Source organism: Aythya fuligula, chromosome 1, assembly GCF_009819795.1.
Source record: "Aythya fuligula isolate bAytFul2 chromosome 1, bAytFul2.pri, whole genome shotgun sequence".
NCBI lineage: Eukaryota > Metazoa > Chordata > Aves > Anseriformes > Anatidae > Aythya > Aythya fuligula.
In genome coordinates, this window is record NC_045559.1 from 125,076,634 (window position 1) to 125,100,884 (window position 24,251).

Genomic DNA, 24,251 nt, shown 5'->3' on the forward strand with positions numbered 1-24,251 from the left:
CTGAACAGAAAATTGACCAAACAATTTATTTAACACAACAGAAAAACTCTAAGTCCTGGTGATTTCTGACATCCTAATGACCTTGACATTACCTTTAGCTCTAATGACTGCATTTCAAACAGAAAAATGTGATGCACTGATTGACTTTTGAAAAGCTGTTATAAATCAACAACGTGTTTTTGAGGTCATTCTAAGCAACGGGCAATTACATCTCATCTTTTCTTTCCACCAAACTAATCAACATGACTAGGCTGAGAGAATTACTGCATTTCATACATAATATGAAATAAATTACTTGAAAGAATTTTGTAACTATGTTGGATAAAGATTTATGGTGAAGTTCTTGAAGATCTAGAAAATGCATCAGAAAGTAATTAATAATTTACAGTACAGAAGAATCATTTTTGCGAATACCCTGAAGGTCTTCCTTAAAATAAGAAAACGAAAAAAATGCCTAACAGTCCTGAAGAAAATAAGGAAAACTGAAAGCATGGTATATGAAAAGCATCAGTATCATTTTTCTGAACTACAATGGATTATATATATATATATATATCATATATATAATAATTCCCTTTCTAGACCATTGTTGTTGTTGTTTTAGGAAAATGGTAATGATGTTCTTCATGTATCGTGCTTGCACTTTTTAATATATGTTTGTATGTGTATGTACATATATATGTGTATATATATATAAACCAGGTATGTGAAACTGAAATCCACGAAAGGTAGCACTAGTGAAAGTAGCATCTAAAAACGAGGCAAAAAGGACTCCTACACTATAGACCATTACACAATGTTATAGAAGTGAAAGAAGATATGCAGTGACCTCTGCTCAATTTAGAAACACATCAAGTTACTGAGACCCAAAATTTGGCTTAAAGTTGTTACAGCACTTGTCATCTGAATTCTTAGTGTTTTTTTTTTTACTTCATCTGCCACCCAAGGAATGTTAACAACCACATTTTGTATACTACCATCTAGCAAATACTATCAAGTTAAAAACAAAAACAAAAAACAATTCAAGCAGGGTGCAGTTCTGAGAAATAGGTTGAGTTTATGTTGCTGCCCCAAAAAGCATAAAAGTGAAGCATTTCAGCAACATAGCCCAAGGACACGGGGCACAATACAATAAACACAAGCTGATATTTCGTTTTTTTTTAAAAGGCAATTTTATTTACTGCCATATGAAATCATCATGAAGAACAGAGATCATCCTGAAGAGCTATGTAGACCAACTGATACAAGGTCAGTCTCTTCTTTATAACTGCGTGTACTATAAGTCATATTGTTTTACTTTCGCAATGGTTTTTCTCTACAATTTTCAGTAATTCTACAGGCTCGACAAACTTCAGTCAAATAACATTAAGAACCATTAGAAGGCAACTTAAAAAGTTTTTCACTCTAAAAATACATTTGTGAGAGAATGCACCTATCACATAACTACATATGCTTGAACATGCATCTAAATGAAAAATGGGTTCATGCAATGGTGCAAACCCAGACACCAGCAAATACAGCTAGGTGAGAGGAAAAGTTACTTTAAAGCTTTAGTTCATACCCCAGAAAGAGAAAATAACTGTCCTTCTCTTGTTTTACTCTGCCTCGGGACTGACATACTGTGCCAGCACAGTTTGAGATTATGCAAACTAATTTAAAAAGATGGATGCTTGGACATGAATCTGGAGACTTTTTTTTTTTGTGTGTGTGGATGGCTTCTTGAGCTTAAAGGTTTCAGACAAAAACCTACAACCCCAAATACAAATACTGTATTTGACTGTTCTGTATGATTTCATTCTGTGATATAGCCAAATAATCTTTGTAACAAAGTCCATTATGTCACTGTTTAAAGGGAGAACCTTGTTCTTTGTTCCACTTTTTCTATTGTATCATTGTTCCTATTGTATCACTGCATTACTTTTGAGCATACTTACTATTTCTTTCGGCATTCACTAGCTCTGTCAATTTTAAATTCAGGTAGACTGATGAATCCTTCTGCTTTTTCATCCTGCAAAGATAGTTCTAAATAGTACTGTTGTTAAGGTGTCAGAAAAGAAAAATACATACTGAAAACTTAAGGATATTTTCACTTGCCTGCTTCTTACATAAGGAATACCAATATATGCTCTGCTCTGGCAAACCTCCCACAGAATTCACTGGGACTTTTGCCAAAGTAGTAAGACAGATCCCTTGGTATAAAATACAATTTTAAATGCTTGGTTTTCTCAAACAATTTCACAGCTGAACCAACATTTGAAAATATACAAAATGACCAAACATATTCAGGCAATTAGTTACTGTAATTAGTTAATTTCAGGGGAGGATGGACTAATTAGTAAGCAGAAATGCAGTGTACTGTAAGAAATAGGGGGGAAAAGTGACTTAAATATGTGTGGTTTACTATCTTTATACAATATCACAGCTAGGATATATGACATCTCTTCAGTTACTGTTATCTCTCTCCAGCACATAAAGAAGAAATCTGACCTTCATCCTCTTTCAAGACTTGCACACAGTTTATTTTATCAGATACTCAATCTTTCTTGACTCTTCACAATTTGAGAGAATTATTTTATGTCACTAATACATCAGTACCACAGACTCTCTTATTTGACTGTTGATAACTTTGCATAAGAAATTAATACAAGATCATGAGAGTGGAGCTGCAGAAAACACAACTGTATTTTAATGAATTCCGCAGAATTACGTCTTGTGCTCTCAGAATCTTCACAGTAATATATGTTACATATGCAGTCTATATGACTATTTGCTTTCTAAAAAATAAATAAATGACACATATTAGCATATAACACTGGAACTGGAGTTGTTCTGTGGGACGTACAAGGTTGTAAGAATTACTGAGTTTGCAGGTACTTAAAAACAAAAGGAAAAAGAATAAATTTGTTATTTCTTTTTTCTTGCATGGTTGCCTAAGGAAAGAAAAAAATCCATTGGTGAGGTAGCTGAAGTTTCAAAAATAACAGTCCCAGAAAGTCAAGGGAACCTGAGGCAGGAGGAAGACAGAGGAACTTAAACCATTGCCTTCTCCAAGGGACAGCAGCATGCAACTCAATGGTTCCCTAAACCCATTGGCCTCAGACTGGTCAGTCAATGTTCTTGTAGCTATGAATTTCTGCCCTGATGAAGACCTTGTAGGAGGGAAGATGAGGAGGAGGGAGTTAGGGTTACTGATCTGAAGCTGGGATGAAGGCACAAATGCAATGAGTGTGCGGGAAAACAGGCTTCAGTAGCAACTTGTGGTACAACTTGCTTTCTATCTACATAGGGAGAAGTCTGTGATCAAAATGCTTTAAAAAATTACACAAAAGCAAAATTAAAATAACAAATGATTAAAATAACAAGTAGGGCAGTCCAAGACTAAGTGCATTCACAGGTTGGCAATGATTTTGTATCAGGATACTTACTAATGAGACTAGCAGGGTTTAAAATTGAAGTTATCTACCTGACTGGCAAAAGACTTTTCTACTAAAGCTGATATAGATAAGCATGTACAAAGCAAAACATGCTGTACAATCAAAGCTGTACACAATTCAGTTGGGCTGCTCTGGAGATCCTAAGTTCAATGTACATGAGCACTGAAATCATAACAAATACACAAAGAAGGAACAACAGGAGAACACAACTGAAAAAACAAAAGCATCTGTAATTGCCAAAGCTTTTGATGATTTCACTGGCACACATAAACAAGGAACACTAGGCAGCACATCATTAAAGTTTATACTCTCATGACTAAGCTTGAATGACAAGATTAAATAACTACCTTTTCCCTTTCAATGGTTTGAGGATAGATTTATTCTAAAATGGTGAGAGCAGGACACTGAAAAGAATGATTTTTCTCCTTGTAGTAAAAGATAAATTTGAAGGACCAAATCTCCTTAGATTTTAACGGTAATTTAATTAATATCAGTATAATTATTTGGGTGACTAAAGTTTTTTTGCATATATAAGCACTCAAAGCACTGGCTTTCCACAAAACCATGTCAATAGCACTGCACAGGGGATTTGATGAAGCATTGAGCATATAGGCTTACCTCTTCATTGATATACCAATACAGAGATGTATCTTTCAGGACGAACCAATATTTTTTCCATTTCTGGGAGAAATAACTCTTGGCATCTTTCTTCTTCCAAAGCCAGCCTTCACAGTCTCCTCGGCCAAGATCTTTACAAGAGATCCGTCTTTTGCTTTTACCAGGAATAGGAGCTGAAAATAACAATGAGTTGATGTGAAAGTGTTTGGCTTGTCCACTAAATCAACAAGCCAGGTAGCCATAAAGCACTACATACTTGCTTCAGAAAATTAATTAAAATTTTCAACTTTGATATGCCATCATTAGATTACAACAAACCTTTCATTTGGGCCACAAAGATACCTTAAAAAACAAACAAACAAACAAAACAAACAAACAAACAAAAAAAACCAACACAAGAAACAACAAAGCAAACCCAAACAAAGCAGGTTCAGCAACCCAGAGAGCTCATATTCTATAGATGAGACAAAAAGAGAAAAAGCAATACAGAAAGAGATGATGTAGAGGAAAGAAAGGCAACATATTTAAGTTAAGAAAAATGGTTATTTATCATTTTCAACAAATTAATACCTTATGTCACATCAAAGCACACAACATATAAATTCATGTAATTTCACACCTTGCTACTAATTGTTTAATAGTCTTGTAAAATAAAACTATGTAAATACTTGATGGGTATTCAGAAATCTCTCTTAGTACCTCCTTTTGCAACTAAACATTTGCTAAGGCCTTTGTACTTCTACATCAAAGGAAAACAGTTTACTGAGATATAATTACCAGACAGATAAGGTAATGAGCAATGGCTGCACTGACACATTATACTCACACAGCTGCAAAAACAGCCCTGGCCCTGAAACATACTACAGTCTACATGTTAAAAAAAAATTAAAAAATCAGTAGTTATATGCTTATAAGGTGAGGGGATATTATGAGACATTGGTAATGGACAACAGCTTCTCAATATGATGTTCAATTAAGTCAATATGTGTTCAACTGAACTATACTTTTGATTGGAGCTAACCAGTTCTAGTTGTTCTAATATAGTTCTGAAGTATTGGCATATGTACACACTCATGCTTTCAATTCCCTTCCAACCAATAACATCAAAACTATAATCAAAATTTTAATTTTTACCTTTGTTCTTCTTTTTACTTTTCTGCTGTAGAGAAGACTGCTGAAATGTCTACAAGAAAATCAAAACAAAAGAAGTGATAATAGAGTGCTTATATTCAACCATATGATTATTATAAAAGCAGTGCAATGTTGCAAACACTAAAGTCATCACTGTTTAACACTTTCAACCAACAGCCTTCTAGGCGCAAGAAACCTGGCAACTTTGGTCATAAAAAGGTAACATTCTTACAGTTGTAAAGCAAAAGCACACAGTGAAGAATATTAAAATAGGCCACAAATTAGTTTGCCATTAACAGCTGAAATTTCTCTATAAAATGGTCACTCATCTCTCATTCTGTTAATAATAATAGATTTTTTTTTTGTTTCCTATGACAGTGAAGCTATGTAGCTCTTGCATTTCTAATAGATGGCCTAATTGTGGTCTTCCTGATATAATTGCTTTAGTTCACTGCCTAATGTAGGTTTGAAGGAAGTGGTATGATGGTCTTTGGGACATCAGATATTTAGGTCAGAAACAAGTCTAGTATTTTCAAAGATAACAATAAAATTCTGGTTAATCACAACTGGGAATGTGTCTTCCAAAACAATATTTTGAAATAGAAAATGCATATATATATTATACTTTTTTACCAGGTTTTGACTAAAAGTATTTCACTCCAGTTGATCCACTTCCGTGAACTAACTCATTGCCTTGGAAATAAGATAGGATGGAAATTATTTCTTTAAGATTGTAACATTAAAAATGGCAATGCATATTAACACATTTCATGGTTGTTTCTGTTAAAAAGTACAAAGGCAGATAATCACTATTGCTCCAGTGAATTAAAAAAAATATATCTGTAATTAATCACTTTGGACATTTAATGACACCATTTTAGTTGTTCTGAATTTTAATTTTGTATATAGTTAGACAAATGTATTTGTGCTGAAACTAAGAAAAGACCACATTATAGTGACTAAGCATTAAAACCGTTCAGCTTACCATGAATCAATACAAATATCGAAGCTTTTCTGCCATTTGTTAAAAAATAAATCTAAGCAATAGCACTGAGAGTCCCATGAGCTTGAATCCTGTTCCTAACTGATAAGACAAACCCTCAGCTCACCTTACAAGACTCTTTTCAATTTAAAGAGCTGTTTTTCTTTTCATTTTCTCCTCCCCATTTCCTGAGCACCTAAGCTCACATGCAGGAGTATGAGGCTGAGCTTCCAAGGGATGTCTCTCATTGCACAGCTGCAGCATTCCCAAGCAGCAGATACTAACATGTTAATGGTGATAAATTACCAGCAATACAATGATAATTAAGTGTAATATCAAGAAATTAACTGGCTCAGTAGACATGCTGAACCCTGGTAAGCTGCATCTGAGGAGAGCTACACAACTTATTGCCACCTCAGATGATCAAAATAGGCCTCCACTGGGAAGAAAAAAAAAAAAAAAAAGAGCATGATTGTTTTCTTCCCTGGCTCTTGTCCTTTTCTTCTGCTACTGGTACCAATTCACTCAACGCATCTCTCAATAAGCTGAGACAGCAATGTTGTCCCAGCTTATGTCACATGAAATATTTCTATACCATGTAGGACTAAGAGGTACCTTTATGGCTCATTGAGGGATAACAGAGTTACGGGGCAGAAGTGAGTAAATAATTCAATTTTTCTTAGATGCTTCGAAAATCTTACCTAACTGAAAGTTGCTAAAACACACACGCATGCATGCACGAAACCAAAACTTCAGCACTCCTCCTTTAAAAAAGCAGACCAGGTTTATTCTGCTGCTTGACTATTCTGTGCTAATGTTTTCACTGTGCCAAAGGAGAAAATGCAAACTTCTGCCTGTTTTTCTTAAAAGTGATTCTGAAAGCATGAACATTATCTTCTCTTTAAATATTTTGTCTTCAAACTGAACCAGCAAAAGTGAGCTTGTATTGCTCAACTCCTGACACAGTTTTCAGGAAGAAAGGGTAATGAAAGGGTATCATTTTTTTTTATAGGAAGACAGCACATAATTTAGACATCCAGCCATTTTTCCATGCATTATATCATATTGCAAAACAAAGATTTTATTAAATTCAGTTACTTTTCTACATTAGCTTGTTAAATAAAATGATAAGGACACAATCTCCAACTGAGCAAAATTCCTGTGAACTGTGCAAATGGCTTCAGTGATTTTGGCTTTTGGATTAGAGTTAGCTTATTTTATATAGACTTCAGGCTTCATGTTGGTTTCTTACGAAGAAAACCAGCACCAGCTTTTTTATTTGTTTAAAATGAAAAATTTATAAGCAGTCTGCATTAGTTAATACATTTCACTTTCAAACTGATATGATATGTAACTCCCCTTTACCCCCCCCCAAAAAAAAAAAAAACAACAACCAACCAACCAAAAACAAAACAAAACAAAAAAAAAAACAACACACCAAGTGAGGGTGAAATCTAAAAATGCTTATTCTGGAAAGTCACCAAATGCAACATACTTATCTACAGCCTCTCCCTAGTTACTAGACAGTGAATAAGGCTACCTTCTCAATACCATTTATAATCACAGAATGGATGGGACTTCTGGAGCTTTTATCCTACAACTTGCTAAGAGCAAGGCTTGTTTTTCAGTTGGTGCCAATGATGGTTCATGTTCTTCAGGATCATTTCCAGCCTGGATCCAACTATCTGCAAGTAGGAAGACTCCACAATCTCTTTAAGTCACCTGTCCTGATGTTGGCTACCATAATAGTTCCTTTTTTACAGCTTAGTTCTGTGATGTGACAAGTATGGAAATAGCATAAATAATTCTTTTTAATGCCACAAACTCTAAAAAATATGGATTCACCCCAAAACTATAAATTTAGCTGTACTAAAGAAAGTTTGCTGCAAGATACTGCTCAGTCACCCACCCACAAGGCTGGGTTTCAATGTATGTAAACTGCATTTTGATTCTGAAACCTGAGCTTTGAGCAACTGTTTTCACATGCATCTTGTCCCAGTTTCCAAGAATTCATCTTACCTACTAATTCTGAAAGCAAGAATAAAATTAAATGGAAAACAGTGTTCTATACTAAAGAAAGTTGTTAGTAACTCAAAATAACAAATAATATGGAAAAAAAAAAAACCTGCCACTGAAAAGATGAAATAGATTCTTAACCCAAATGGAAACTTTCATTCCTGAAGAAAATTGACAACTGTTTATTCATATTCTGAATGACATGTTTTCAGTTGCCCAAAAATACAAATACTTTCCATTACCCAAAAGCAAGATAACACTTGATGGAAAACACCCTTGATTACCCTGAGCCTCAGTTATTTGAATGTAATCATTTTATGCTGTAATATGTGTTGTTTGAGCCTGTTGTACTTAATAATATACCAAAACTAAACTCTCTGACAAATGAACACTAAGAAGAGTATAAGAAAATCTTATTTATATACATATATATTTGCTTGCACTATGAGCAGACTCTAAAGCATACATATTTCAAGAGGAAAACAGATATATATATATATATTTTTTGACAAAGGTGCTAGCCTACTTCTAGATGGTATTTGTCTGACCTGTTCCAAAGGCTTGGCTGCATATCCCATCAGCCATTGGAGATTTCATTACGCACTCAAGAGTCATAACAGCTACTCTGTTCCTGCAACTCTTCATTACCAAACTTGCTATGTGGGTTATATTTACTTTCACACTTTTCAAAATGATTGACAGAGTTCTGAAAGCCCATCAGAAAACTGCACCTGTGTAAATAGCAATCTGCCCTAAGGTATACCTCTCCATGCTGTTAGGATTGTAGCATAGTAATGTAACTGTAGAGTCAAAAATTTCCAGGTGGAGGTTCATGCTCTAAAAAAGAGGTTACCAGCAACCTGTAACTGCGTTTATTCCTTTAGCAAAAAAAGAAAAAAAAATCACATATAGATGTCATAGCAAAATCAGCAGCTACATAATCACACATCAGCATCGTACTACGTACAGCAGAAAGCTTTCAAGAAATGAGAATATCAGGTTTTTCTCTCGTCCTCAAAATCTGCTTTCAGTTTCTTGATTAGTACCAAGACATTTGCATATCTGATCAGAAGGGAAGCAAAACTGAAAGCAAGTCATTAACATTCAGAAGCCTGAAAATATGAATACTTATTATTGACTACTTAGCAGTAATTTGATAGCTCTCTATTTGGAAAACTTATTTAAATAAAAGTGTTAAATAATTTAAGTTTCAATTGGTTTATTGGTTTCATGACAAATAGGAAAGTTAATCAACTGATCTTCCAATATCAATATTAAATCAGAGCAAAACTGCTATCTACAGAGATGGATATATGATAAACTGTGATGACAGAAAATTTCTATTACAGTTGAACCTAAAATAAAAGTAGAAGACAAATGGAAAACAAATGGTTATCAAAACAATTGATTTGAGGGAACTGGTTATTTCACCAAACTTCAAGAATCTGAGGAAGAAGTCCAAACACTTGGAGTCAAACTATTCCTCTAATACTTATATAAAAGCTTCTCTAAGAGCTAATATTTGTGTCTGTGACCAATAGAATATGACATCCATGTCCAAAAAAATAGATATATTCTAATAATTACATGGACCCTTTCATGGTTATGGAATATGTAGCTTTACTACAAAAGACACCAACTGAAATTTCTTTGAAGATCTGTATTGTCCACAGAGCATAGTGCTAAACCTGATGGATCATAAAACCTTCTTTTAGTTATTTCTTTCTTCACATTTTTCTCAGGGATTCTCCACTTAGTCATTTTTGGAAAGTTGGAAGAGAGTACCAGGTTATGGCAATAACAGTCTCCAACTCTTACCTACATCTAAGCTCATTATGACTGAGAAGGAAAACAGCAGGTGTCTTTATTATTTTTTTGTTTTGTTTTGTTTTGTTTTTTCTTTTTTTTTTTTTTTTTTTAGGCTCAAGTCAAAACCAATTTTTCTCAAGCTGCAAATTTAGGCATTAAGGAACTATTTACAGTCATACAGTTCCTCTCTGTCACTCTAAGATAACTTGCTCTAGTTTGAGCAGAGTAGCTTGCAACATTTCTGATTATTGCAACTTTCTGCTGCAGATAGAAAAGTCAGTATCTGGAAAAAGTTGGTGCTACCAATTTGATCAATCTCTCACACTCAATAATTTGACTACATTGACAATGTTCTGTTTTCGCAGTGTTGATGCACTACATATAAGTTTCTCTGTACTTGGTAGGTTGAGATCCAAAATTTTTGGAGATGAAAAGTGAAAAAGGGGAAAAATTCAAGGCTACTTATTGTCATACTACCCATCACTGTTAACAACTCATACTTAAGAGTCATGTATTCCCAACAATGGCATTTTGCTAAATCTTTTTGTTCATCATCTTGTTTAGTCTCCATTAAGAGCTAAAGATAGGTAGTATTAATCATTTTCATGTATGTTTATGCAAAACATAGTTTTCAAGGACTTTGTTACAAAGGTATCATGACAGAAGACCTCTGGGAGTTCAGGAAACTTGAAACCTGCTGCCAGTTAGCAATAGAATTGCATTCACAATAGATAACTCATTTGCAGCAAGGCCAAGTATAGACCTCTTAAGTTTAGCTCAAAGCAAGCAAAAAGATTATAGTCAGCTAGGTCTTTAAGCTATCTGAGTCCAAACAGGGCATCTGCAAGGATTTTTTTCTTTTTTTTAGAACAAGAGCTAAAGCTGAGCCCAGAGAGGAATTTATTAGCATAGGAGAGAGAAGATGAGGCATGAGTTAATGCTCTGAAGGAATCAGTTATCAAAGCTAAGGGTCAGATGAAACATACTTACTACACAGCTTACTGTGAGGGTAACAGAGCACTAGAACAGGTTGCCCAGGGAATGTGTGGAGTCTCCTTCTCTTGAGATCTCCAGAAGTCCCTTCCAACCTCAACCATTCTGTGATTCTATCACCTACAGCTGAAATAATACAGAGAACCTACTAAAAAGTGGGATGGGGAAAGTCTGTGCTCCAAGTTATGATGTGATTGTTGAGCCACTTTCCATCATCTATCAGTGGAAATGGTCAACTGGAGGCGTCCCAGATAACTGGAGACTTGCTAATGTGAAACCTATCTATAAGAAGGGTCGTAAGGAGGACCCAGGGAGCTACAGGCCTGTCAGGGTGCCCTCAGTGCCAGGAAAGGTGATGGAACAGGTCATCTTGAATGCAATCACACAACGTATGCGGGACAGTCTGGGGATCAGGCCCAGTCAGCATGGGTTCATGAAAGACAAGTCCTGTCTGACCAACCTCATCTTCTTCTACGACCGGGTGACCTGCCTGGTGGATGAGAGAAAGCCTATTGATGTAGTCTTCCTAGACTTCAGCAAAGCCTTTGACATGGTCTCCCACAATATTCTGGAAAAGCTAGCAGCCCGTGGCTTGGACAGGTACACTCTTTGCTGGGTTAAAAACTGGCTGGACAGCCAGACCCAGAGAGTGGTGGTGAATGGAGTGAAATCTAGCTGGTGATCAGTCATGAGTGGTGTTCCCCAGAGGTCGGTGTTGGGAACCATCTTCTTTAATACCTTTACTGATGAGGTAGTGGAGTCATTGTCCCTGGGGTTGTTAAAGGAAAGGCTGGATGTGGTCCTTAGGGACATGGTTTAGCAGTAATATTGGTGGTAGGGGGACAGTTGGACCAGATGATCTTGGAGGTCTTTTCCAACCTTAATCATTTTATGATCCTATCTAGGATTGTTTTGTGTGTTGACTGGACTTCAGGGACTGCTAAAAGAAAGAACATCTGAAAAAAAATATGTATATTTGAGTTTGGCAAATCTAATCATGTCAGGTCATGGGGGATGTTTTAGGATATGTTACTATTCCTATATTCACTAACTGTATCTGACTGTACAAATCCTACTGTATTCTGTTTTCATCTTGCATTTTGCTGCTTATTTGTTCATTTTTCATTTGCGTTCTGGATTTTGATCTTCTCATGTATTCAACATGGTCTAACTTATCTGTGGCTACAAACTATTTAGATGCCAAAAATGGCATCAAGTAGCACTAAGTTACAAATAAAGTATTTTTAATACATTACAAGAGCTCTAGTTTACAAAATGCCTTTAAAAGGAGGGATAGGTAAAATGCAAATACAGTAAATGGGATGGCCAATATGAGAGAAAATCTAATACAGAAGCACAGTGGTGAAGTTATGAAAGGAAAGCCAGAAATGTTTCCTAAATTCAAGTCACAAGCTGATCACAAAACAGTCATCATACATGAGTAATTCATAAATCCATAGCAAGTTGGAATCAAAAGTGATTTACAGGCAAAAGACATCACATTTGATTAACAATGCCCCAAAACCTTCAGTCTCACCTCCCCAAAGGAAAATTTATTGGATCAAATCTTGATCTTTTGGTGCTTTGGTAATACATACTTTTTCTTTCCCTTCACAGCTCTGTGCTCTTGAGCACACTCTATAATAAAATATCATGGCTGGATTTAAAAGGACATGCACTGAGCATTCACTGATATTCTAGCTAAGACATTTAATACTAAAACACAATATGAACATTATATATGAACAGACTTTTAAATTTGAAGTTTTGTAGTACAAACAAAATGTCAAAAAGCCAGAATCCTTTTACTAAATATCCTGTGGATATTTCTTTTAAATGGCAGGTACTTCAGAGAGAATCACTGCTCCTGTCAAATGGGTTGTGAGGCTCAGACACACGAACAGTCAGTGGGAGAATGGATCCCAGAATGGGCTTGGTATGTTTTCCTATTTTCCTCCTCCTCCTCTACTTTTTCTTTTTCAGTAAGAAAATAAGAATAAGAAAAATAATTACTACAATAACATATAACATAATATGAATAGTGCTGCTTTGCAAGGTCTTTCAATGTTAAGACCAAACGAATGAATATTTGAAAAAGTTGGTAAAACATTAGTTTTTGTGGCAGCAGCCAAAAAGTCCATTGCCAACAAGATTTTTTTACATTTAATCTACAACTCATGTTCCTATTCCTATTCATACTACTCCCCCTTTCCCACAGAAGCTTTTGAAAGGCATCTAGGAAGTATAAGAGCTACAGTACACGGCTATACCACTTATCATGCATAGTTACAGTTCTGACTGTATTTTTGGATTTTTGTATTTTTGGAACTCCATCCATGACATCACAACACATGCAATTTATTAGTGACTGCAAGGATAAACAGTATGTGTCTTGACAGAAACATGCTCAAGAGCTTTTTACTGTTAAACGTGGCCATCAACACTGAAGCTGCCCAGTTTCTTGATGTCTGTCCTGATACGGTTATATCGCCTGTGCAGGAATCTCTCCTTATTACTGAGTCTACAAAGGTTGATAAAATCAAAGACATCTAATCCTTTCATATAACTTTTATTATAGCCACCTCTCCAAGAAGAATATTCTAGCTAAGAACAGAACTGTGGTTGTCTGAAATCTGATAGTAAGCACAGATTTCTTTATTGAAGGATTCTTATTCATTCTCCCATTCCAAATTTTTTCATGCAATATTGGTGTATTCTGTGGTAAATGTTGCATTTAATAGATATTTTGCACTAGCCTGACTAAGTTGTTATCACAACACATGCAAAATTTATGCAAATTAAACTTTATTTTTATTTTGTTTTTAAATCTTCAGGCCATAGCAAGAAAATTATATCGTTGTCCTAATTTCTACCACCAGGAAAAATTTTTCCTTTTAGCCATGAAGCCATAGGACTCTCTAACTGAAATAAAGCAGCAGTAAAACTTCTGGACAATAATAAAATTTAAATGATTTTGATATGATCAAACATATTCCTCCACTGTATTTTATACCAACAGAACAAGGACTAAGGCACTGTCATAGCTGCCTGAAGTAAACGAGAATAAAACGTTCAGCTAGACAAGTGCTGTTAATTAGAATAATTTATTCTGAGATCATTCTTCTGCTTTGCATCTACTCTGAAACATGTAAGTTTTGTACCTCCCACACTAGTGGAAGTAAGTAATCTAGGAAGTAATCTAGTAAGTAATCTAGGAAGGCTTCAGAAAAAATATATTCTCTAATGGTAAATGTCCAAGTTGCATCAGTTGTTCCATTTTGCATCCATTCTGTGTTTGTTGTTGCATTCATTTAAGCAGGAAAAAGAAACTTAATCATAACCCATTACAGAATAGTACCGAACCCTTTATTTTTATTTCTACTCCCCAGTAATTCCCAGATTCATCTTTTTTTGAATTGAAAAGACCAGTCAGAGACTCACAAAATGCTTGAGAAAGGAGGCACCTGTGAACATCATCTCCTGTTGACCAAAGCATGAGCAGGTTGCTGAGGGCCGTGTCCTGATGGGTTTTGAATATCTCTAAGGACAGAGACTCCACAAACTCTCTGGGCAACCTGCTCCAGTGCTGACGCATCCTCACAGTAAAAACAGCTTTTCTATGTTTATATGGAATTTCCTGTAATTCAGTTTTTGTCCTTTGCCTCTTGTCCTTTCACGAAGCATCAGTGAGAAGAGCCCACCACATGCGTACTCCAAAAACCTCATGGACTGCTTGTGCCCTGCAGTGTTGTTCCTCCAACAGACATCAGTCAAGCAAACCTTGATTGCCACCTACACCTAGATGCTTTTTGTGGAAGGAGTACATGCACAGATGCTTCTGCAGGAGCTGTTAGAAACACTTCTGAGTATGTCCTTATGCATGATCTCTCTTTCCTATTGCTCAGTCTGGCTGAGCGACAGAGAAAGGTGCAGGGGATGGAGGTACCCTGCAATGAACAAGGGCAGAACTGCTTCAAGGAATATAAACTCTTACAAGTCTCTCTTAGCACTCAGGCATAATATTCTTCCAGTGAAAGAAACTGAAAACTCATTTTGACTTTCAATAGTATTACGTGTTTGGTGAAAAAAGTCAATAAAACAAAATTGTACATTTCTGGAACTAGGAGGTTACAAGGACTTTAGTGGAACAGGAAATGGGAACATAGGTGTGTGTGAAAGAAGCAGTATTAGCAAAGAAGATACGCAAGACAGTCACTGAAATGCTTTTTTGATTATCTTTAGAAGACAAAGCATACAAGGCCAAATTTGCTCTTTTTCAGTGATGAAATATTTGTACTGTTTATCAGGAGAAAACATTATCTACCAGTTACATTACTGTTAAGGACAAGTCATTATAATCATTTTCAAGGCTTGGAGATGTCCCTGCAATTTGTACCCTTCAGGACTAAAATGACATTTCCAGAAAGTAGTGCTTTCAGCCTCTTTATATGTGGCACCATGCTACCAGGAATAGCTTGCAGTATTAGCTGTAGTAATAATTACACATCAGTACTGAATCCAGGTAGCTCTTGACTACCTAGAAATAACATAATATTTAACAGAGTGGAAGTTTCCATGAGGAAATGAGGGAAAGAGTAATTTGTACTGTAGCCATTGCACATTCTGTTAAAACTCATGCCCAACAGTTTGATTGCATCTATGAATTAAGGTAGAAAAATAACAGTCCATTGCAGGATAAAAGTCACATAACTTGCTGGAATTTAGTGAGATTTCCTCTGAACATAAGATGAAACAGCACTTCTTGAAAGGTAGGGAAAGGTAACATTAGGTCTTTTTAATTCTATGCTGGCCATTGTGACCTTATGGGTACAAAACAACTTAAAAAATTAGTTTTACACTTCATTCTGAAGTCAGCAGTCATTAGTGTTAGAAATATTATTTACTAGGGACAATCGGACAATACTTCAGAAGTGGACAAAAAGCAGTCACCGTTATATGAAGAATATGAGGGTTTTTTCCTCCACAGTACAGTAACAGATGGATTGACTGACTCACAGATCAGGCACTAAGCAACAAGTACTTCTTTCCAGTAAAACAGAAACATCTTATAAAATAGCTTCTGTTCAGGAGCCACACTGCTGCAAAGATCAATTCTCCTACTAGGTATAACCATACAACTTCCCATGTTTTCTGTCAGTACTAGGCTTGAAGGGGCCACTGTAATGTAAGTGGGGCAGAGGAATAGGGCAGAGATTCCTGCTGAGTCAAAACCACTACTTTGAAAAATCACTGGTCTGGAGACAATTGTGCTGCTTGTCAAAGCATTTTGATCAAATGGTATTCTGAAACGGGAATCTGCTCACCCTTAATTCAAACAACATTTTCACCGTTCAGAGTATAAGATTTCTATAATGTCAAATTTCATGGCACACACCAGTCAATGTCCTTGATCCACTGCTTTCATAATCCTGATATTTTCCTTTTGCAAAAAAGGAGCACAGAGGGGAGACAGTTGAGAAGTCAAGACCCAGATCTAGCTTGTCATACATGTAACATTCCCCACCATATTGCAGTAATAACTCATGCTGAGTCCACTCTCTACAATGTCTAACTTTTTTGGCACTTTTTTACTACAACATACCATGCTTAATCTCTTTATCAAAGGAGAATAACCAATGGACTAAATCACTTTTTCTGCATTAAAAAATCTCTCAACTGTGCTATTGTGATTGTATCAACTACAGTTAATATAAATTACTGGTGTACAAACAATGTTAATACATACAAAGGTAGAAGTCTTCTATCACATAATAGAAGTAGGATGCAACAAGGAATGATTAAATGAAACAGATAACAGAAAAAATACAGAATGGGGATGTAAAAGGAAATTAGGAAATGTACTGAGCTGGGAGATTTATTAGTCAATAGATTTACATCTCCTGACAATGTAAAATTACACTTTCAGAGCATTATATCATATGCAATAGGGGATAAATCTATACTGGCAGAGCTGGACTAGATGACCTTTACAGTAATTCTCTCACTTTTGAAGAATTCCCCAGCTTCATCTTGGAAAGGAATTATAACAGGCCATTTTTTCCCTCATGCTCAGATGCAAAAGAAGATAACAGATAAAATTTAATTATTTTTTTTTTTCCACAGAGGAGTTCAATTGTGCTTCATGATGATGACCTATAAACTGATCTCTACAGTGTTTTGCTTTGCTGCAATAGCAATTCTGAATTTTAATAAAAATTACAGAGTATATGGAAATAGATATAAAATCTCCCATATCCAACACCTTCAAATTTCATTTCTGGCAACCAGTTCCCCAAGAAGAGAAAACTCATGGTATTGACTAATTCTTTCAAAGAGAAAAAATGTACAGATCTGAAAATATTCTCTCATCTGTGACAAGGATAATATTCCTTGGGAAGAATATAGGTATTATTCCATATAATTAAAATAATTTAGCACTCCTTCCTGAGGATACAAAATATTACTATTTGACAAACAATATGCTTAAACAGAAGTCAGTATAGAAGCTGTACTTGCACTTCTACTTTCTTGAGTTCAAAGGAGTGAGAATCTAGAACTGAAAAAACAAACGTGAGATTACTGAGACACTTTCACAAGACAAATTTAGTTTAATAGTGATATTACAATGGAAACTATGCCTTAAATCTGGACAAGTTACTATTCTTTCAGTCATTGCTGAAATCTCTGTATTATCACTCACCTCCAACTTTTTTGGCCATGAGGATAGCCAAACAGTGGAGCAGGTTGGCTATGAGTTCATGCAAATTCCAACTTTATAAGTTTTCAAGCCCTGACTGGGCAAAGCTTCGAACGGCCTGGTCTGACCTCAGAGCTGAGGTCAGACCTCAGTTCTTCTTTAAAATGAAGAGGAGTAGAGACCTCCTGAAGTCCCTCCCAGCCTGAATGTTATCCTAATGCACTTTATAGTGCTTTCTGAGACGTGTGTTTTCTGGGGCAAAGTCACTAGGAGTGCTGACTTTCTCCTGCTGGCAGACTAATCGTAATTTTGTTCTCTTTCCTCTCCTTTGTCCAACATTTTTTCTTGGAATTAAGACAACCAGACAATCATTCACACAGTTTACCACCTTTCACTTATCCTGTCATCAGCAATTCATGCCCTATTGGAATATGGAGTTTTATAAATTTCTGAATAGGATTAAATGAAAGTGATTAACTGCAATAGCAGAGGACTAAACCCAGGAGGTTCTTCTATCCCTCTATATTGATTATGCTAGTCTAAAAATAATACAATGACATCTTCTATTAGCAAAAAATTTATATGCTGTTTCTCTCTCTTACCTTTTGCCTCAGAAATATAAAAGAAGATTTATTTAGGATTTTTACCAAACTAGCTGGAATACCTAGCTTTACTTTTTAGTCTTATGGCTAGCCCAATCACTTCCAACTGTCTCAACTGCCTTATGCAGTAAGGCATATATTTCTTATTGCTTAACTGTTTCACCATTTTTGTTTGTTTTATATGCCACATAGTTCACTCATGGTCTAGATGAAGTTACTGAATTAGTTGCAGTGACATAATTACTACTTTTCTGAATCACAGAATCATTTTGTTTGGAAAAGACCTTCAAGATCACAAAGTCCAACCATCAGCCGGACCTAGTGTGTCCCATCACCAAACCATGTCCTTTAGTATCACATCCACAGGTCTCTTACATACTTCCAGGGATAGGGACTCCACCACTTCTCTGGGCAGCGTGGTCAAATGCTTGACCACCCTCTCCATGAATAAATTCTTCCTGATACCTAATCTAATTCTCCCCTGGCACAACTTGAGACCATTAAATCGTGTGTTATCACTCATCACGTAAGAGACTGATACCCTCGTTACTGGAACCTCTTTTCAGGTAGTTGTAGAGAGCAATAAGGTCTCCCCTCAGCCCCTTTTTCTCCAGACAAAATATCCCCAGTTCCCCTAACCACTCCACATAAGACATGTTTTCTAGTCCCTTTACCAGCTTCATTGCTCTTCTCTGGTCACGGTCAAGCAACTCAATGTCCTTCATGTAGTGAGGGGCCCCAAACTGAACACAATAGTGGATGTATGGTCTCATCATTGTCAAGGATAAAGGAGTGATCCTTGCTCTAGGCCTGCTGGCCACAGTATTTAATGTAATAAACACAAAGGAAGTTATAAAGTGCTGCATTCAAAAAAAAAGGAAGACATACAGCAACATTTAAATACTTTATTTTAGGAGTGCAGAAGCTAGCCAAAGGCTGGAACCACTGTTCTAGCTTGAGAACATGAGAAATTCTGCTCTTCAGTCTGAATCAGATGCACAAAACCATGAGTCTTCAACTGAAAGAAACTGAACATGTGCCTAGGCATTCATATCTGCCTACAGCTAATAGCACATTTGTGGCTTTGACACATGACAGTGCTTCACATTCATGAAGACACTAGATAAGAACTTCCCATTCTGTTTGTTTTACTCATTATCCCCTTAGTGATACTTTATGTTCTTTCCAGTTGCTTCTCAGAGCAGAAGGCCTTCTACAGCTGATTTATACTAGAGGAAGCTGACATGAGAAACGGATACAAGCTAGGTGCTCACGATGCCACAGCAAAATTGGGTATTCTACCCTGCATTGTACTACATGAAGCATTTTATGAGCACCTTTGCCTCTGAATAGTCATGGAGACTTTTAAAAGAATTCCAAACCAGATTATTCTATAACTGCATATGCTTACACAGCTCTATTTCTATTGCAGAATGATGAGCTCTTTCCACTTCCACATATATGGATTTAGACATTGGCATGGCTTTATTTCCTGGTTCCATGTTCATTGATGGGAAAATGAACAAGGACTTGAAGCTGTAGGACAGGCCAAAGTGCTCTTGTATGTCCTCATAAGACTGCAAAAAATAAGGTGAAATATGACCACCATTACCTACAGAAGAAGATACAAATGTAGTAAATGCTCCAGTCACCTTCAAAGAGGGATATCCCAGTGTTTAATTTTGACCAGAGCCAAATTATGCAACTTTCAGAGTTTTGATAATATAAGTATTTGAATGAAGATGAAAGACCATGGAGAAGTGATGATCATTTGAATGCTAAGAAAAATCCTGAAAACACGTATGGAAGATATTTGTCACTATGCACTTAAGTTAAACTGGACTTGGATAGCAACTCCTAGACTTTTATTCTACAGTAATTGCTAGTCAAACTATACACCATCGTGAAAATGGAGAATAAAAAGGAAGAGGGAGCCTTCATTTTTAAACACAACCATAGTTGGACTTCAAATACTGTGAAGGAGAAAATGTACCAACCCCATCTGTTGTAGTGATACAACAGTAGTGTAAACTTATATTTGTTTAATTATAAATATCCATAACAAAAAGTCATAAGACAGAAATTCTTTAAATACTGTAATGCATACAATTATAATTAACTGCTAGTTTTTCTGTTTTGTGATTCTATTTACCTATTGTAAACTGCCTTCTGTTATATAGTGCTTATTAGATGCCATTTCTATTCAGAAGACTTCTGCAATAAATTGATGGGCAGCTTGTGCAAAATTTTATTAGGGAACTCATGCACGCATGTTCTGCAGTCTCTTAAGTGCTAGCTATTGAATACTACAATTAAAAGGTTTCATAAATACATGCCTGTTGGATTCAATATTTTTTATTAAAAGAAACAGAGGGACTTCAAGTACCTTCTCATTTTGCTTTTGGCTAGGAGGAGTAGGAAGATTAAGAGAAAATCAACCACCTAGGAAGAGATAGCTTTTAAAGCTTTCAAAATTAGGAACTTTTGGTAAATTGTTCTCTGTATTGAGAACATACAAACACATACATTTTGAATTGAACTTTTAAAAACATTTTCCTGTATTTTTCTCTGGAGGGGTGGGTGAGAAACTAAAATACCTGGAAATATGCATCCTTCAAGTAGAAAAGATGCTATTTTTCTAAAAAGTAGCTGTCCCCTTTCCAATGTATTATCAGCTAAAAACTGATTTTTACAACAGGCTCATAAACAAATGTTCTTCACTTATGGTAGGTTCAACAAGATCACTGTTGCAACAAATTGAACTCTATGAGTTCAGACAGATGTTGACCCAGCAACTCTGCTGAGCAAACCCACTGGCCTGAGCTGTTACAGTAACCTCATGAGAAAAAGAGCCTAAAATTATGACCCTGGCTAAATCCCTCACATGCATTGCCACTGAGCTGCAATCCAACCACGTAGATAATTGTATATTCCTAAAGAGGAGAAAAGTAAGGTTGCTGAATATGTATAAATTTCATTGAATTTGCAGGGAAAAAACAAAACAAAACAAAACTGATTTGCAGGGAAAAAACAAACAAACAAACAAACAAAAAAACACTGAGTAATTTTTTTCTTCATTTAAAACTGAAATATTAAAGATAATGCATGCGTGCATATGGACATGATTCTGAAAAGTATCTTCAGCAAAATTCCTCTCAAACAAATACTTAATTTCTTTCCTGCACCTGTTCCTGAACCACCTGGTTCTAGATGTGTGATCTTTAAATTGTACATCTTGCTACTAAACTAACTTTGTTTTCAAATACAATTAAAATGACTATGAAAATTACTGTAGTTCCTGGGTTAAACAATTTTAAATAAACTGGTTATCTGCAAAATGAGAAGCCTTAAAACCCTTTTGGTTTACTTTTCCTGTGACAAGTAAGTCATTAGGTATTGTTTAATACATACAAAGAAGTGAGCAGGCAGGAAGGCTCAGGGGAGAAGGGCAATAATATGGCATATGTTGGGAAAAAGTTTGTAAGCAAGGTTGCTTTTTCTTGTATAACCCCCTGCTAAAGGCTGCAACCTGCTCTTCCCATAGCAGTGTTGTTTCTAGATTAACAGAAAGGTGTATGAATCTAGAAAGGAGCTTATTATTATTAACTTGATGCAGAACTTCTTCTGACTCATGACACAATCTCCCTCCTAAATAACTATATTATTTTTCTGTAACAAAAACAAAGCACAATGCACTAAGGAAATACCTATACCGAATAATATAATGAACTTAAAAAAACTATAATCATGTGTCAGAGCTTTCATCTCTTGTGCCCCAAAGGTCCAAGACAATTTTAACTGCACCATTTTGTATCTACAACAACAGATCACTTTGAACACCTGCTTGCACACTAGATTAGCAGCAGCTCAAACTGTTTGTCTTGGCTTAATAAAAAACATTAACTCTCTGTGTTGGTATTTCTTCAGCAGTACTGAGGAGGAAAAATATAATGCAAAAACAACAACTTGGCAAGATATCAATGTATGCTGGAAGTGTTTTCTGGAATGGAAAACAAAACAAAGCAAAGTGGTGAAGAGATTTTGTAAACGAGGATTAAAAATGCTGTAAGTAGATACAAGAATACAATTTAGTTTTTATTTTGCTTTTATACTGTTTATATCAGTTATATTCAGTGGACATAGTTAGATGCAGTTCACTTTTCAATGTCATAACTGAAATGCTCCCTTGACCAGAGTTTTTGATTGTCAAGGCAGGTCAATGACATAAACAAAATTCCTAAAACCAGTAATTTTATGCAAATTTAGTATACTGACATTCAAGAAAATGCTAGACTACCATATTCTTGTGATCACTTAATATAACAAACACACTTTGAATCAGCTGGCATCTTTCAGATGACAACTTTCAGCAAATAAACAACCACCACACACTTCTAAATTACTATGGCAAAAATTTTAATGCCCTTCACTTTGTTTATAAGACAAAAAAAAAAAAAAATACCATTTCTGTTGTGGTAATTTAATTCACCAGGGTAGTTCTTTGATCAAAGATTTTTCCTTTCAGAGCCATTCATAAAAGTAGAAGAAGCAAGGAGTTGAAGTCAGAGTAATTGTAAAAGCTGCTTTTCTGCAGAAAACTGCCACAGCTAAAAAGGTAATCAGCCTGCACATGTAAATGGCTACAAAACTCAAAAGGAAGGAGACCTGGAATTGTAAATGGGAATTCATGATTAACTGAATAATCCAAAATTATTTAACATCTATATTAAGAGACTCAAGAAGAATGAAGTCTTTATAAAATAAAGATAACACACAACTGGAGACTGGTGAAATACATGGATGATATCTGAATGCTGAGTGAGCTGTATGGTTTCTATTCCAGGGAATTCAGAAAAAGAAAGAGAGAGAAAGAGAAAAGAAAATAGAGAAAAAAACAATGAGGTATGTGTATGTGTTTAATTTCACACAGAATTTCCATCACTTCAAATCAAAGGTTTCAGAAGCTCCATTCCACAGCAGACCCCAGAGTGCTATAGCTTCAGTACTCCATGCTACAGACTGGGGAATCACAGGGACACACCTGGGGACCCAGAGCCCTTAATCCCTGGTATTTCATGCTTGGGGCTGCTTCAGAGCCACAGGTTATTCAGCCAGAGCACCCAAGAAGTTCTATGTTTCAACATACCAAACATATAAGAACAAAGAATGCAAGACTTTGGATTGGGACTACCAATCTTGCAAATCAGTGATTTGGATAAGTGATATAATAGTAAAAAATAAAACCAGGTAATAAATATGCTCCTATTCCAAGTCTATGGTTAAAATGGGTAAGCAGTCCTTTAATTTTTTATTTATTTTTTTTAAAAGAGGCAGTGAGTGGGAATAGAAAGGACACATTATCTTTCTATCTGTTTTGCTCCTGGAATTTTATGTCCTGTTCTGGCATACAAACTTTAGGAAGGACATTTAAGATACTTAGGATACATTGGGATGAAAAAAAAGAGGAGTTGAAAGAATTATGAGAATAATGAAAGGATGTGAAAACACTCTGATAACAAATCCAGGATAGATATTCTATTTCTTTTAAGCAAAAGAAGGCTACAAAGTAATTTGATTATAACTTGTCAGTTTCTACATTGGGAGATAAAATTTGGCAACAAAAGGCCTGTAAACCTAGAGGACAAAGGCACAGCTATATCTAAGATTGGACATAGAAGTCAGGTAAACACAGACTAACAGATGAAAACTTTTAACATAAAGAGACACCAGGGATTGTAGCCACTTAATATGCACGGTGGAATATTCTGTAGTAGTTGGACCTAATACTAATAACTTAGGCACTGCAAGAGGTTCAAGTTCATCTACAGCTACTCTTTCACTGCTATTAATGCAGTTTTTAGAGTTACCACCATTCCTCTTGCATTGAACTCATGCTCATTCAGAAGCTCCCATTTCCAGGTAATCATTTTTTTTGTGAAAACTAGGTAGCTGATTTTAAAAACAAAAAC

At 35.7% G+C, this 24,251-nt stretch overlaps 1 protein-coding gene across 9 annotated transcripts in view; it reads right to left on the reverse strand.

Annotated features, from left to right (window-relative positions):
• CNKSR2 (connector enhancer of kinase suppressor of Ras 2) overlaps nucleotides 1–24,251 on the reverse strand; it is a 220,823-nt gene that overhangs the window by 53,129 nt on the left and 143,443 nt on the right. For all 9 annotated transcript variants that reach the window (XM_032202209.1, XM_032202225.1, XM_032202198.1 and 6 more), the window contains 3 exons: nucleotides 5,187–5,235; nucleotides 4,053–4,225; nucleotides 1,935–2,008 (listed from right to left, as the gene is read on the reverse strand). In XM_032202209.1, the coding sequence (XP_032058100.1) occupies nucleotides 1,935–2,008; nucleotides 4,053–4,225; nucleotides 5,187–5,235 (296 nt within the window). The remainder of the gene's footprint in view (nucleotides 1–1,934; nucleotides 2,009–4,052; nucleotides 4,226–5,186; nucleotides 5,236–24,251) is intronic.